General features: G+C 42.3%; 1 protein-coding gene across 4 annotated transcripts in view; it reads left to right on the plus strand.

Annotated features, from left to right (window-relative positions):
* Window positions 1–15717, plus strand: part of nek1 (NIMA-related kinase 1) — a 159887-nt gene that overhangs the window by 15119 nt on the left and 129051 nt on the right. For all 4 annotated transcript variants that reach the window (XM_078215147.1, XM_078215149.1, XM_078215148.1 and 1 more), the window contains exons 6-10: window positions 1094–1161; window positions 3893–3979; window positions 4120–4174; window positions 8224–8424; window positions 12133–12202. In XM_078215147.1, coding sequence (XP_078071273.1) covers window positions 1094–1161; window positions 3893–3979; window positions 4120–4174; window positions 8224–8424; window positions 12133–12202 — 481 coding nt within the window. The remainder of the gene's footprint in view (window positions 1–1093; window positions 1162–3892; window positions 3980–4119; window positions 4175–8223; window positions 8425–12132; window positions 12203–15717) is intronic.

Genomic DNA, 15717 nt, shown 5'->3' on the forward strand with positions numbered 1-15717 from the left:
GTGCCATGACTAAATGCAATTGTATCTGCTGTTGTGAGCGTATCTAGGCCCTGTAATGTCCTTGGATTAAAGCCATTAATTCAGCTATTTAATTTTAGTGTTTTTTAAAAATAAAAACTTCAAAATGGATTTCTCTCATGTGAATTTATACTTGTGCATTGTACAACATCAAGTTGTCTGTCATATCCAGTGAGCATTCAGATAGGGATGAGCTCCAGTATTTCTGACCTCACCTACCTTCTTGAATTGGTTGACTTCATTGTCTTGACTTTTGGATTTGGTGTTCCTCTGTCTGCTTTCTTTTAAATGTGAGCCGCCTTGTAAATTTCTCTCACAAACACAAAATTAAAAAAACAGTATAGTGCAAGGATGAAGATGATGTGGTGGAAGGCAAGGGGAAAGATATGGTACCTTTTCAGGTTCTGACGATAAACCAAAGCATTTCCCAGCCAGAAACAACTTTCTAAACATCATGACTGATCGTGCAGAGAAGAAAGATTTACGTCTGTCGGGTCCTTGGTGATCTTGGGTCAAATCAAAGTGCTTTATAACCAGAAGTGTACTCTGTTGTAGTGTGGGGAAACACGACAGTGAATTTGCACAAAACATCGTCTCTGAAACAGCAACAATGTAAATATGCAGATAATTTATTTGTTCATGCCGGTTCAGTGATAATGTCAGCAAGCATGCCTTGAATAACCCCACAGGATCTTTTATGTCCATCTAAACAGGCTAGTTAAACATCTCCCCTGAGAGATGGCATCTCTGATGCATCCTTAGTACTGCACTCCAGGATGAGATTCAATGGCATGTTACCACCGAGGCTGCAGAGTCGAAAATACTTCCAGGCATCCTTAGAATCCATTATTTAAGTGCAAAAGTGTTAAAAGTAAGAGAGTGCATCGTGAATCCCGATGGGGATATAGGAAGGAGGAAGTGCGTGACACTTAACAGCTTAGACACAGAAGGTGGTAGTTCAATAACCATTAAACTTCTAAATTTCATGCCCCTAAATATTAGAAAGATATTAACTCATGCATGCTTTAAGTAATAATGCGCCTCTAACACTTTTTTTTTTCCTTTTCTAATCTAGAATATCTTTCTAACCAAAGATGGAACAGTTCAACTGGGAGATTTTGGAATAGCCAGGGTACTTAACAGGTAGCGTTCAAACTGCTAGAACAGAAATTTGCTCTGCATTCATTGTCTCCTTTTTGATCTTTACAGTTTTTTAATGTGTACCAAATAGTCTTTTCTTTCATGGGATGTGGGTGTTGCTGGCAAGGCCAGCATTTGGTGCCCATCCTCAATTGCCCGTAACCACATCTTGAACTGCTGCTGTTTATTCGGTATGGTACACAAACATTGCTGTTCAGGCTGGTTTTTGACTTGGCGACAGTGAAGGATTGGTGGTATATTTTCCAGTCAGGATGGTGTGTTGCTTGCCCCAGTGCTGGTCTTCCCATGCGTTTGCTGCACTTGTCCTTCTAGGTAGTAGAGATCGCAGGTTTAGGAGACGTTATTGAAAGAAATTTGGTGAGTTACTACAGTGCATCATGCAGGTGGTACACAATGCTGTCACTATGCATCAGTCGTGGATGTAATGAATGTTTATGGTGGTGGGTGGGGTGCCAATCAAATGGGCTGCTTTGTCCTGAATGCTGTCAAGCTTCTTGAGTGTTGTTTGAGCACCCAGGAAAATGGAGAATATTCCATCTCATTTCCTGACTTGTGCCTTGTAGATGGTGGACAGGCTTTGGGGAGTCAAGAGATGAGCTACTTGTTGCAGGATTCCCAGCCTCTGACCTGCTCTTGTAGCTACAGTATGGTTTGTCTGGTTCTGGTCAGTGGTTTCCGCTCTTTTGTCCATTTTTGGGCAATGTGGCCAGGAGCCAAGTAGCCGTGACCGAATCCAAACTCAGCATCAGTGAGCAGGTTATTGCTGGGCAAGTGCTGCTTGACGACAACACCCATCACTTTGCTGATCGAGAATAGACTGATGGACAGGGTTTGAGGAATATTGCGTGTGTGTGCGATGAAAGGATAGAGGTGTTAGGTTTGTGCATTTGTAATGAGATATTGTGGTGGTCTTGAGGTATAAGTAAATTGGTTGGATCAAAAATTTGCATTTTTAGCTAAGTTGAGAGGTTGATAATCAGAGGTGACAAGTAACCCATTTCATCTTCCAGGAGTTCCATGGGTAAATAGAAGAGTGTATATTACATTTTATTCAGTGGTTAGCACTGCTGCCTCACACCCCCAGGGACCCGGGTTTGATCCCTAGCTTGGGTCACGAAATGTGCAAAGTTTGCACGTTCTCTCCATGTCTGCATGCATTTTGTCCGGGTGCTCTGGTTTCCTCCCACAGTCTGAAAGATGTGCTGGTAGATGCATTGGCCATGCTAAATTCTCCTCCAGTGTACCCGAACAAGTGCCCAGAGTGTGGTGACTAGGGGATTTTCACAGTAACTTCATTGCAGTGTTAATATAAGTCTACTTGTGACACTAATAAATAAACTAAAAAACAAGATATAAAATATTTCCTGTTTCTATTTGGAAGGATTTGAGTTTCAAAGACGGGTGAGGACAATGGAATGTGAGATTTGGAGTTATTGTGGAGAACTTGTGTGTTGGCTGTGTGACGAAGATCTGAAAACAGCTTTGGGCTGGGAGAAGGGAAGTTTGAATCGGCCATCCAGTCAAACCAGTCTTGGGCTGCAAAAAGCAGTTTTCTTCTCCAAAGATGTGCAGGTTAGGTGGATTAGCCATGTTAAATTGCCCCTTGGTGTCAGTGGGATTAGTAGGGTAAATGTGGGGGAGTTACGGGGTAGGGCCTGGGTGGAATTGTTGTCGGTGCAGGCAGAATGGCCTCCTTCTGCACTGTAAAGATTCTATGGTTCTGAAGCCTTGGATTTCCACAAGCAAAGTGGGAGAGAGTTTGAGAGGCCGTGAGGTACACATTTATTAAAGCCAGTAGTTTGTCTTGGGTAACATTACTGTACTTCTATAGTTAACCACTGAAAATCTTGTGTGCTTAAGTTTTCTTGGTAATCAACCTTTCTCTTTTAATTTTTAAATCACAAACCTTATTGGTCTACTTGCTGCTGAGATTAGTACTTCTCATTTTCAGAACAGATAGGTGCTTGATGGCCAGCGCAGACACAATGGGCTGAAGGGCCTCTTTCTGTGCTGTAAAGCTCTATGACAAAAAGGGATATATAGCCTGTAAGTCAGGTTTCCCCCTGGGGTTTGGTTTGTTCATCAATTGATATCTTCTGTGTTCAGGATGCGGGTATTTGTGGATCCGCCGCCTCCTGTTAGTTTAATTGTTCACCACCAATCGTGACTGAATGTGGCAGGGCTGCAGAGCTTTGATCTGATCCATTGGGTGTGGGATCTCTTGCTGCTTCAGCTATTTCAGCATGCATATAGTCCTGTGGTGTAGCTTCATCAAGTTGGCACCTTATTTTTAGGTATACCTGGTACTCGCTCCTGGCATGCTTTTCTGCATTCCTCATTGAACCAGGGTTGATCCCTTGGCTTATTAGCAATGGTAGAGTACGGGATGTGCGTGGCCATGAGGTTACAGTTTCTGTTTCGTGTACAATAAAGACGGCACTCTGTCTCGATACATGAGGATAACGTCCATCATTTTATGTGACACAACTGCTGTGTTAATGGGAAACATTGAGAACAGATCGAACAGCTTAAAACTGTGTATCTGTAGGGCGTTGTGGGCCATCATTTACAGCAGAATTGAATTTGACTACAAATCTGTAACCACATGACTTTGGTATGAAAATGTTTATGTTCATTTTTAAATGAGTTAATGCTTTTCAAATAACATGCAGACATATAATCTAATGACCGAATAAATTTATTTTCTTACTAGTACTGTAGAGCTGGCACGGACCTGCATAGGTACACCATACTACCTGTCCCCGGAAATATGTGAAAATAAGCCATACAACAACAAAAGGTACACCTGAATATTTAATCTTCTTTAGCTTATTGCCTCGCAAATGATTATGTAGTTTTAAAAAAAAAGCATCCTTTCTCTGTAAATGCTTATCACTAGAAGCGGATTATTAATGACTGTTTTGTAATTTATTTGTTCAGTGATATTTGGGCTTTGGGCTGTGTCCTGTATGAGATGTGCACCCTCAAACATGCAGTAAGTAGTTTAATTTTAATCAATGCTCTGTGGGGGGGGGAAAAAAATTCTTTGTATTCTCTTATACTCTCTTCCAACTCCATTTAGTTTTGCAATGGTAATTTTTGCTTTGCTGATTATTCAGAATACGTAATATTTTGAAGGTGCTGTGACTATAGACTGGATGTCACAGTGTCTGCGGGTACTGAAGTTTGAATCCTCAACTCGTATTGAGAATGAAGGATGAAATTCTGCTCTCAATCTCTGATTTTGAGTTTGTAGCTGAATTGCGTTACGCGTTGGCAGTTACTTTGTTCTGAGAGAGTGCAAATCAGCAGCACTAACCTCATTATTTTAATTACACTGCCAGAGTGACTGCAGAGTTGCCAAATTCATCTTGAAAAGACTGCTCCAGAATATTACAACTGAGGTGTGTTGTCATGTTGAAGGTGTGGAGAAGGTGTGAATAATGCTACCCTATCTTTCCTGAGCACCTTGTATCCAGGAATATTTAACCGCCAGTCCTGCCCTCCTTTGAGCCAAATCTCCGTTATATCTGCAAGATAATTCCCCTTGGCTATCTGACCCTGCAACTCACCAATCTTATTTACCACACTTGCGCCTTCGTGCACGTGCACAATTATCCTAATTTAGACTTTATTACTTTCCCCTTCTTCCTCTGAACCAATCTATTTTCTGCTCTAATGCTATCTGTCTGTCCCAATATTCCATTTACCTTGTTATTGCTCTCTAATATTGCCTTAGTTCCTACACCTGTCTTGCCTATAGTGATACTGTCTCATTCTGAGCTGGTCCCTGGAATCTAAAACCCTTCCTCCTGGTTTTCTAGCCACGTGTTAATCTGCTTTATCCTTCTATTTCTGTACTGACTGGTGCGTGATACCGGGACTAACCGAGAGGTACTACTTTTGAGATCCTGCTTGCTAATGTCCTATCCAGCTTCTTAAGTTCTGACTGTGAGATCACATGTATCTGTGTGCCTATGTTGTTGGTACCAAGGTGGGTGTTGTTAAACTACTTACTGTGTTTACCCCAGTCCAACGCCGGCATCTCCACATCATGGTACCAAGGCGGACAGCGCTTGCTGGCGGTTAACCCGCAGTGTGCTCTGCAGCTGTTCACTGTCATCCCTGACTCTGGCACCAGTGAGGCAACATTCCATCTTGGATTCACTTCTGCAACTGCAGAAATGCCAATCCGTTCCCCTAGTCAATCTCCCATCACTATTGCTCAGCCATTCTTCTTTGTGCAGCTGAATTAGCTTAGTGCTACTGCCCTGTTTTCTCTCCTCAGCTATGCATAGAGCAGCACAGTGACACAGTGGTTAGCACTGCTGACTCACAGTTCCAGGTTCGAATGCCAGCTTGGGTCAAAGTCTGTGTGGAGTTTGCACGTTCTCCCCGTGTCTGCATGAGTTTCCCCCGGGTGCTCCAGTTTCATCCCACAGTCCAAAGATGTACAAGTTAGCTGGATTGGCCATGCTAAATTGCCCCTTAGTGTCAGGGAGGTTAGCTAGGGTAAATGCACGGGGTTATGAGGCTAGGGCTTGGGTGGCATTGTGGTTGGTGCAGGCTTGTTGGGCTGAATGGCCTTCTTCTGCACTGTAGGAATCTATTATATAATCTATCTCAAATATTGAACCACTCTTATCTTGAAAGATGCAATGGTTACTACTTTCATTGCAAGTCTGACAAAACATCTCGTGCTCCAATATCCCCCTAGTAAACCAATGTCTCTCCTAGTGCAACTCTGTTCCTTGTAAGGGTTCAAAATTGATAAGGTGTTGAATAGACTGTTGGTGCTTAAAATTGCCAAAGTACCAGGACTGGATGAGATGCATCAAAGGATACTGAAGGAAATGAGAATGGAAATTGCAGGGCCGTTGGCCATAATCTTCCAGTCTTCTCTAGACACGAGATGTGCCAGAGGAATGGAAAATTACAAATTTTACGCCCTTATTCAAAAAATGTAAGGATAGCTCCAGCGATTACAGACCAGTCAGTTGAACATCAGTCGGGGTAGAATTAGTAGTCACGTGGAAAAATGTATGTCGAATAGGAAGAGATGGCGTAGAATTGTAAAAGGGAAATCATGTTTAACTAACTTGCAAGAGTTTTACTGAAGTGGTGAGGGTAATGCTGTTGATATGATGTACATGACTTTCAGAAGGCATTCGATACAGTGCCACACAACAGATTTGTGAGAAAAGTTCTTGATCATGGAATAAAAGAGACAGTAGCAATATGGATACAAAATTGGCTGAATTGTAGAAAGCAGAGTGTAACGGTCAATGGATATTTTTTGGGCTGGAGGAAAGTTTGTAGTGGTCTTCCCCCTGGGTTCGGAATTGGGACCCTTGTTTTCCCTGATGTATGTTAATGATCTAGATCTTGTGTGCACGGGACAATTTCAAAGTTTGTGGATGACACAAAACTTGAAAGTGTTGTAAACCGTAAAAAGGACAGTGTAGAATTTCAAAAAGACAAGTTGGTGGAGTGGGCAAATAGGTGGCAGATGATGCCGAATGCAGAGAAGTGTGAGGTAATGCATTTTGATAACGTGGATAAACAATACACATCAGGGATAAAATTCTTAAAGTGGTGCAGAGGGAATTGGTTGCATATGTGCATAAGTCATTAAAGGTGGCAGAACAGGTGGAGAGAGCACTTAATAAAGCAGATCGTATTCTTGGTTTTATTGAAAGGGACATGGAGTACAAGAACAAGGAGGTTATGCTGAACTTGTATGCAACACCAGTTAGTCCTCAGCTGGAATATTATGTACAGTTCTGGGCACCGCCCTATAGGAAGAATGTGAATTCACTGGTCAGCATACAGGAGAGGTTTACAAGAATGGTTCCAGGGATGAGAAACTTCGGTTATGAGGATAGATTAAAGAGGCTGGCGCTGTTTTCCTTGAAGAGAAGAAGGCAAAGAGGAGATTTGATGGAGATATTCAAAATCACGAGTGGGCTGGACAGAGTAGATAGGGAGAAATTGTTCCTGCTCGTAAAAGGATAAAGATTGAAAATGATTTGCAAAAGAAGCAAGTGTGATGCGAGAAAAAAGGCTCTCACACAACCAAGTGGTTCGGGTCTGGAGTGCGCTGCCTTCATTTGATTTATTGTTGTCACATGTATTAGTATACAGTGAAAAGCACTGTTTCTTGCGCACTATACATTCAAAGCATACCGTTCATAGAGAAGAAAAGGAGAGAGTGCAGAATGTAGTGTTACAGTCATAGCTAGGGTGTAGAGAAAGATCAGCTTAGTGCAAGGTAGGTCCATTCAAAAGTCTGATGGCAGCAGGGAAGAAGCTGTTCTTGAGTTGGTTGGTACGTGACCTCGGACTTTGCGTTGGAGGCAGACTCAGTTGAGGCATTCAGGAGAGCATTGGATAGTTACTTGAACAGAAGTGTAGGGGTACGGGGAAAAGGCAGGGGACTGGCACTAAGTCACGATGCTCGTTTGGAGAGCCATTGTAGACATGATGAACGAAATGGCTTACTTCTGCGCCATAACAGTTCTGTGGTATTGGGCCATGTCAAATTGATGCTGCCTCATTTATGGACACTCCAACTGGAGGAAATAGCTTTTCCTTATTGACTGTTAGAAAAAAATCCCTCAATGTTTAAAAAATCTTTATCTTTAGTCTTTTCTGCTCTGGTGGAAAGTATCTTGAGCTTTAGTTTCCCATCCTTGGTATCTTCCTGCTGAGCAGTGATGTATAATTTCTATGGTTGGGATGTTCTTCTGTTCCAAATCCATTACCCCAGCCATTGCTCAGTTCTGTGTCCTGGGATATTATATTTTAGCATCTCTTTCCTAAAACCTGCAGCCAAGAAAGCCACCTTGTTTTCTTGGCATTTCTATGCATTATGTCAGCCTATTTAAACTGTTTTTTGAGTGGGTTTTGCAAACACTGCCATTTATTTCTGTGCATTTGTTTTTCTTTATTTAATGCAGATTAAATTAGGCTAGCCACATAAATGGAGACACTTTCTTGTAATTAATAATTCACTTATTCACCGCCCTTCTTATTTCGTTGCAGTTTGAAGCTGGCAACATGAAAAACTTAGTGCTAAAGATCATCCGTGGATCTTACCCACCAGTGTCTGTTCATTATACTTATGATCTACGCAACTTAATGTCCCAGCTGTTTAAAAGAAATCCAAGGGATAGACCGTCAGTCAGCTCTCTACTGCAGAAGCCATTTCTAGCCAGAAGAATTGAAAAGTTGCTTTCAGCTGATGTAAGTAGCATGTTGTTCTGTCAATTATTTTTTTAAAAAATCTTCAGTCAAAGCCTAGTTTTTATCGAGCTTGGTTTTGATGTATGGTCGCACTGTGCCATGTTACATTACGCATTACATACCTTACTTTTTGATACCCATAGACCCTTTGTCAAAACTATGACTTGAAACGTTAACTCTGTCTCTCTCCTGACAGATGTTGGCAGACCTGCTGACCTTTTCCAGCATCCTCTGTTCTTGTTTTGGATTCCAGCATCCACACTATTTTGCTTATTTTGATACCCATTATCTGTGGGGGAAAACTTAGTTTTGTTTTATATTTCAGTGGCTGCATGATTGCTTTAAGAGCCGATCACATGATTTGATGGTGATGTCACTGCAGTGTTCTACCTGCTTCTGCTGTGCAAGAGGCGGGGCCCCACTGAACTACCCGTGTCATGACTGAACAGTTTGATGTCGGTGCTTGGCCTTGTTTCTGCTTTCCAGTCGAGTGTAGAAAAGGGCCTGATTCTTCTTTTCCAGTCTCTGCATCAGCCGCAGATTGCATGCCTACACCTTTTGCAGCTTGCTTGCAAATGCCTTTATATGGCCCACAGGGCCTCGTGGATGCCCAGTTTTGAGTTGCCAGATCTGTTTGAAATCTATCCCATTTAGCATGGTGGTGGAGTCCCACAACACGTTGGAAGGTATTCTCAATCTCTCCACAAAGACTGTGCGTTGGTCATTCTTACCAATACTGTAATAGACAGATGCATCTGTGACTGGTAGATTGGTGAGGACAAGTCAAGTTGGTGTTAAATAACATTTAAGTCGCTCCTGCTCCTAATTGTAATGTTTATGTTCTTAATGTACTGTCAGCTGTTGCTCAATGGCAGCATTCTACCTCTCAGTCAAAAGAGGCTTCATACTTCAGTCTGACTCGGGCATTTCTTCTTGGATGACATTTCATTGCAGTACTGAAGATTACTGTGGTGTCAGCAGATTTATTTTGATTACTCATTAAACAGGCTCTGCATTCAATCAGTAAACATAACTCTGAGGCTTCGTTTTTTTTTTTTTTTTCTCCGCACTCTCGTTCTGATCTCTCTGTCCCCTGTTTTTATCATTGTCCAAGTGAAGCTGGAGAATTAACACCTTCATCTTTCGATTAGGCAATTTTAAACCTTCCCGATTTGATTCAACGTTGAGTTGAACAATTCAAGATGATAACCTTGGCCCCCATTGTATCTTGGCTGTTGAGACTTCCGCTATTTCTATTTGCAGCTCCTCTAGAACCATTTCTTGTTTTAGTATAAAAGCAAATTACTGCGGATGCTGGAATCTGAAACCAAGAGAGAAAATGCTGAAAAATCTCAGCAGGTCTGGCAGCATCTGAAAGGAGAGAAAAGAGCTGACGTTTCGAGTCCAGCTTTGACCAGGGTCGTCTGGACTTGAAACGTCAGCTCTTTTCTCTCCTTTCAGATGCTGCCAGACCTGCTGAGATTTTCCAGCATTTTCTGTCTTGTTTTAGTATCATCACTTTCCTCATTTAATCCCTCTCGCTTTCCATTTTGTTCTTCCCTTCAACCTTTCCCAGCCTTTGTCTTTGGTTGAAGCCAGTTACATCTCTAACTCTTTCCACTTCTGATGAAAGGTTGCTGTATGACCGTCTGGATATTACCAGCAATTTCGGTTTTAATTTTAGATGTGCAGTACTTTACTTTTGTGTCAAGTGGCTGAGACTGCCCTGAGTGGAGAGTTCTCTGTAATCCTGACCAATATTTACCTCCCAAACGATCTCCCCAAACTCAGTTTATCTGACCATTTGTTTCATTGCTAATCTTGAATCCTTGCTTCAGGCAAGTTGATTGGCATGTTTCTCCACATCACCGCGGTGACTACTCTTCAAAAGTACTTCAGTGCCTGCAAACCGCTTTGTGATATCCTGAGCTTGTGAAAGGTGCTCTGCAAATGCAGATTATTTCATTCTCATTATCTTAAATTGAATAAATACATGAGCAATGTCAGTGGATCAAAGCACTTGGATCAAAAAGCTTCCTTTCTCTTTGATCCTAACTGTGCAATGTGTATTTTCTTTAAAATATCAGGTTGCACTGAGTGGTATATGCAAAGCACCAAACAATACAAGAAGGAACCCTTTCCATATTGAGATTCAACATACAGGAGCCGCAGTGAGTGGTAGTGCAGCAACATTTTGTTTGGGTGCTCCTGCAGCAAGGACAATTCTGTTCCTAATGTACTGAATTTGAATGCACAAAATCTGATGCATATGTCAAAAGATCACTCTGTTTACCCAATTATCATCCTCATCTATAGCCACTTGTATTTGTACAGCACCTTTTAACATAACAAAATGCCCCAAACCTCTTGGATTGTAGGACAAGGACTTATTTCTACTTCACAAAAGAAGAGACGCCAACTTTTCAGTTTTAACTGGGCATCTGATGGCAACCCCAAAGTCTCTCAAAATGGGCTTTCAATGGTGGAGACCTCTGGAGGTTGAGTCCTTCAGTGAGGGAGATTACAGAATTACAATAGATACTCCATTCATTTAAACTGTCTCTAGATAGTGAGTGGCTGAAGGTAATCAGTTGACAGCCTGCCATGTCATGGTAATGCAAAATAGTGTGTGGATCAGGAGTACAGAGGCACGTATAATCTGTGTGAATTGGAATAAGAAATACTAGCTAGTTCATTTACCTTTTTACTTGACATGGAATTGCAAGAAAAAGCTAAGTGGATTCCATGATATATTTTTCCTTGCATCCAAATTCATCTCTGGATACCACTTACAAAATTCCAAAGGCAGGAATGATACTCGAATCGTTCACTCAAATCGCTGCATTTTATGTGCCCCTGGCTGCCTGGGGTGTTCTTGGCAAGGGGAGCTGGGGGGATGGCATGTAAAATGGGACAGATGCCCATCCCACTACCACCTCATCCAGCCCTGAGTTCACCCTGTAATACAGATGGCGGGTGAGCGCTCAAATTGGCACTTAAAATTAAGTCTGAGATTGGCTCACAAAAGTCTATAAAACATACTAGTGATATCATGGATGGCAGAACAGGCTCGATAGGCTAAGTGGCCACATTCCTGTTCCTATGTTCCTAAGCTGTTGATTTGGAAAAATTCTTATCTTGCCAACTCATAACCTGGCTCACCAGTGACTTTGCTCTTAAGTAGGAAGAACAGTGCAGTGTAGGATCTCAGGGTACTGTGATGTGTGCAATTATGTGGTGGTATAAGAGAGGTATGTACATCTCAATAAGGTCCAGTTTAAGGAAAAAATTAAAGAGTGGGAAGGAATGTCAAGGTGATGCAAATTAACATTTCCTAATGTTAGTGGAATCTGAAGTACTTACGATCAGTGAAGTTTAGGGGCAAGGTTTAAAGGAGATGTACGAGGCAGGTTTTTTTACACAGGATGGTGGGTGCCTGGAACTCGCTGCCAAGGGAGGTAGTGGAAGCAGATATGGTAGTGACTTTTAAGGGGCGTCATGACAAATACATGAATAGGATGGGAATAGAGGGATATGGTCCCCGGAAGGGTAGGGAGTTTTAGTTAAGCTGGGCAGCATTGTCGGGGCAGGCTTGGAGGGCCGAATGGCCTGTTCCTGTGCTGTAATTTTCTTTGTTCGTTTGTTGTTTGTGAAGAGTAATAATTTGCAGAATGGTAATTCTTCATTTTCCCTTGCCTCCATTTCTAGCTGATTATTGAAGAATTTGGTCATATAGCTCTGCATCATGCTTCAAAACCAGTTATTACCAATGCAGCAGGTAAGGGACCTTTCTAAATGTCTGCTTTACCTGTTCAAAAAAAACACTTTTTTAAAAATTGGAGCATCTACTGTAAAACACTGGCGTATAAGCTGACTCTTTTTCTGCCCCACCCCAAAAGAATCATGTTTTTGTACATACTCAGCATATAATTCTCCCCTCTTTTCAGCCACGGCATGTTATACTCTCGTTAGTAGTCAGCCTCAATTTCTCTCCCCAAAAGTGTATGTTCTACTTTCCGGTAGCTTGTAAGTGGCCATAAGGGGTCAAGCAGGCTGTGTTGCAAAGGTAAGACACGTTCACACTTTGCAGATGACCTTCCAAAATTGTGATGACTTCAGTCAGGCAAATGAGGTTGGCCTGATTGAGTCCTGTCAGTTCTGTGGTGTAATGGTTAGCACTCTGGGCTTTGAATCAAGCAATCCGAGTTCGAATCAGTGTGGAGCGACAATTCTCGTCCACCTCTGGTTTAAATAGGGACAGGTGAATGAATAATTATTTGTAACTGTTTTTGTAATAACATATTTGTAACGAACAAAAGAAATCCCTGATTGAGTCCTAATTGATGGCCCAATCGGGGAGCCACAGGTGTGTTAGTCTCTCCCTGTAGTGCAGGGAGCACTCTGTTGTGTAGAATATCTTGTAAATGGAACTTTTGGTGACGGGACTTTTGCCTCCTTGGATTTATTACAAAAATGGTGACCACGCTGGTATTTCATTGGCACGCAAGTTGACTTCTATTTTTGGAGGACTTTTTTGTTGAAGCTTCAAAAGTCAATTTATAGAATCGTAGAATCCTTACAGTGCGGAAGGATGCCATTTAGCCCATTGATTCTGCACCGACTCTCTGACAGTGTCTTACCCAGGCCCTCTCCCCTGCCCTGTCCCCCTAACCCCACATGTGGCTAATTTACCTAACCTACTCATCTCAGGACACCTAAGAGGCAATTTAGCATGGCCAATCCATCTAACCTGCACATCTTTGGAGTGTGGGAGGAAACCAGAGCACCTGAAGGACATACGAACATAAGAAGTAGGAGCAGGAGTAGGCCATCTGGCCCCTCGAGCCTGCTCCGCCATTCAATAAGATCACGGCTGATCTTTTCGTGGACTCAGCTCCACTTACCTGCCCACTCACCATAGTTCTTAATTCCTTTACAGTTCAAAAATTTATCTATCCTTGCCTTGAAAACATTCAATGAGGTTAAGATTGTCTTAAGGTTAACGTGCAGGTTCACTTGGCAGTTAAGAAGGCAAATGCAATGTTAGCATTCATGTTGAGAGGGCGAGAATACAAGAGCAGTAATGTACTTCTGAGGCTGTATAAGGCTCTGGTCAGACCCCATTTGGAGTATTGTGAGCAGTTTTGGGCCCCATATCTAAGGAAGGATGTGCTGGCCTTGGAAAGAGTCCAGAGGAGGTTCACCAGAATGATTCCTGGAATGAAGAACTTGTCGTATGAGGAACGGTTGAGGACTCTGAGACTGTACTCGTTGGAGTTTAGAAGGATGAGGGGGGATCATATTGAAACTTACAGGATGCTGCAAGGCTTGGATAGAGTGGACGTGGACAGGATGTTTCCACTAGTGGGAAAAACTAGAACCAGAGGGCACAACCTCAGGCTAAAGGGACAAACCTTTAAAACTGAGATGAGGAGGAATTTCTTCAGCCAGAGAGTGGTGAATCGGTGGAACTCTTTGCCGCAGAAGGCTGTGGAGGCCAGGTCATTGAATGTCTTTAAGACAGAGATAGATAGGTTTTTGATTAATAAGGGGATGAGGGGTTATGGGGAAAAGGCAGGAGAATGGGGGTGAGAAAAAGATCAGCCATGATTGAATGGCGGAGCAGACTCGTTGGGCCGAGTGACCTAATTCTGCTCCTATGTCTTATGGTCTTGTAGATAGCCTCATCTGCTTCACTGGGCAAGGAACGTCACAGCTTCACAATCCTTTGTGAAGAAGTTCCTCCTCAGCTCAGTCCTAAATCCACTCCCCCTTATTTTGAGGGCATGCTCCCTCGTTCTAGTTTCACCTGCCAGTGGATACAACTTCCCTGCTTCTATCTTATCTATTCCCTTCATAATCTGATATCTTTCTATAAGATCTCACCTCATGCTTCTGAATTCCAATGAGTAGACTCCATGCAGTAATTCCACGCAGACTCGGGAAGAAGGTGCAAACTTCACACAGCCACCCAGGGCTGGAATTGAACCCGGGTCGCTGGAGCTGTGAGGCAGCAGTGCTAACACACCAACATCTATGATAACTTATAACATATCTAATCATCTTCTAGATGTTCAACATTTGATTATCCTTTGCAGTTTTCAAAATATATTTATAGTTGTTTCCCCAAAGATCAATGCAGAAGTGCACTGCGAAATGTGGGCTAAACCCAGTAGATGAGGGGGTCACAGATGTGATTTCTTGTTAATAAGTTTAATGATCTGGTTTATAAAATGGGTGTTGTAGTTAACCTCAGCATCCCATGCATGGAAATGTTAAAAATGAACCAGAATACCCGCTTCAAACAGATGTGCAGCTGTTCTGCTGGCAAGTGCATGTATACTAACAGCATCAGGGCAAGCTGAAGTCCACTGTCCAGTGAGTTTGTGCAAGGAAAATAACCCTTGAGTTGGCATTATCTGACTGTGATGCTTGTGGAACTGAGTCCATCTGTATGAGAGTCTCAGATATGTTCTGAAAGAAGGATGTCATGGAAGCAGAGCTTTGTTATATTATGCACTTAAAATTGACTCCTTGGTTATGGCTGAGACACAGTACATTTTTGTTACAAAACTATATGGCGTTTCTTACTTTTCCATCAAAGTCATCTGGTTCAGCTGGCTTCCCTGAGGTAATGTAATTTATTTTTCTCTTTATTCTTTCATGGGATGTGCGCATCCTGGCAAGGCCAACAACTTTTACCATACCCTCATTGCTCTTGAACTGAGTGGCATTCTCGGAAATTTCAGAGGGCAGTTAAGAGTCGTCCACATTGGTGTGGATCTGGAGTCGCATGTAAGCCAGATCTGATCAGGATGGCAGACTTCCTTCCCTACAGGAGATTAGTGATGATAATTGATCAACATTATGGAGACTATCTTAATATTCCAAATTCATTCACTGAATTTTTAAGTTGCAGCAGCTACCCCATGGTGATATTCGAACCCATGTCCCATTGCATCAGCCTGGGCCTCTGGATTACTAGTCGAGTGACATGACTACTGCATCACCATCTCCTCCAAGATGTCCTGTCCTGTCAAATAATTAAATAATGTCTGGGTCAGTTTCTTTTTCAATGGCAGTATGTGTAAAATTGCAGTTCAAGGAAAATGGGTAAATTTGTCATGTGTTTTTATTTATCCATTCACAAGATACAAGCATCGTTGACTGTGCCAGCATTTATTACGCATCTCTAATTGTTCTTGAGAAGGTGATGGTGAACTGCTACAGTCCCTATGGTGTAGGAACACCCACAGTGCTGTTCAGGAGGGAGTTCCAGGATTTTGACCCAGC

Source organism: Mustelus asterias, chromosome 6, assembly GCF_964213995.1.
Source record: "Mustelus asterias chromosome 6, sMusAst1.hap1.1, whole genome shotgun sequence".
Taxonomy (NCBI): domain Eukaryota; kingdom Metazoa; phylum Chordata; class Chondrichthyes; order Carcharhiniformes; family Triakidae; genus Mustelus; species Mustelus asterias.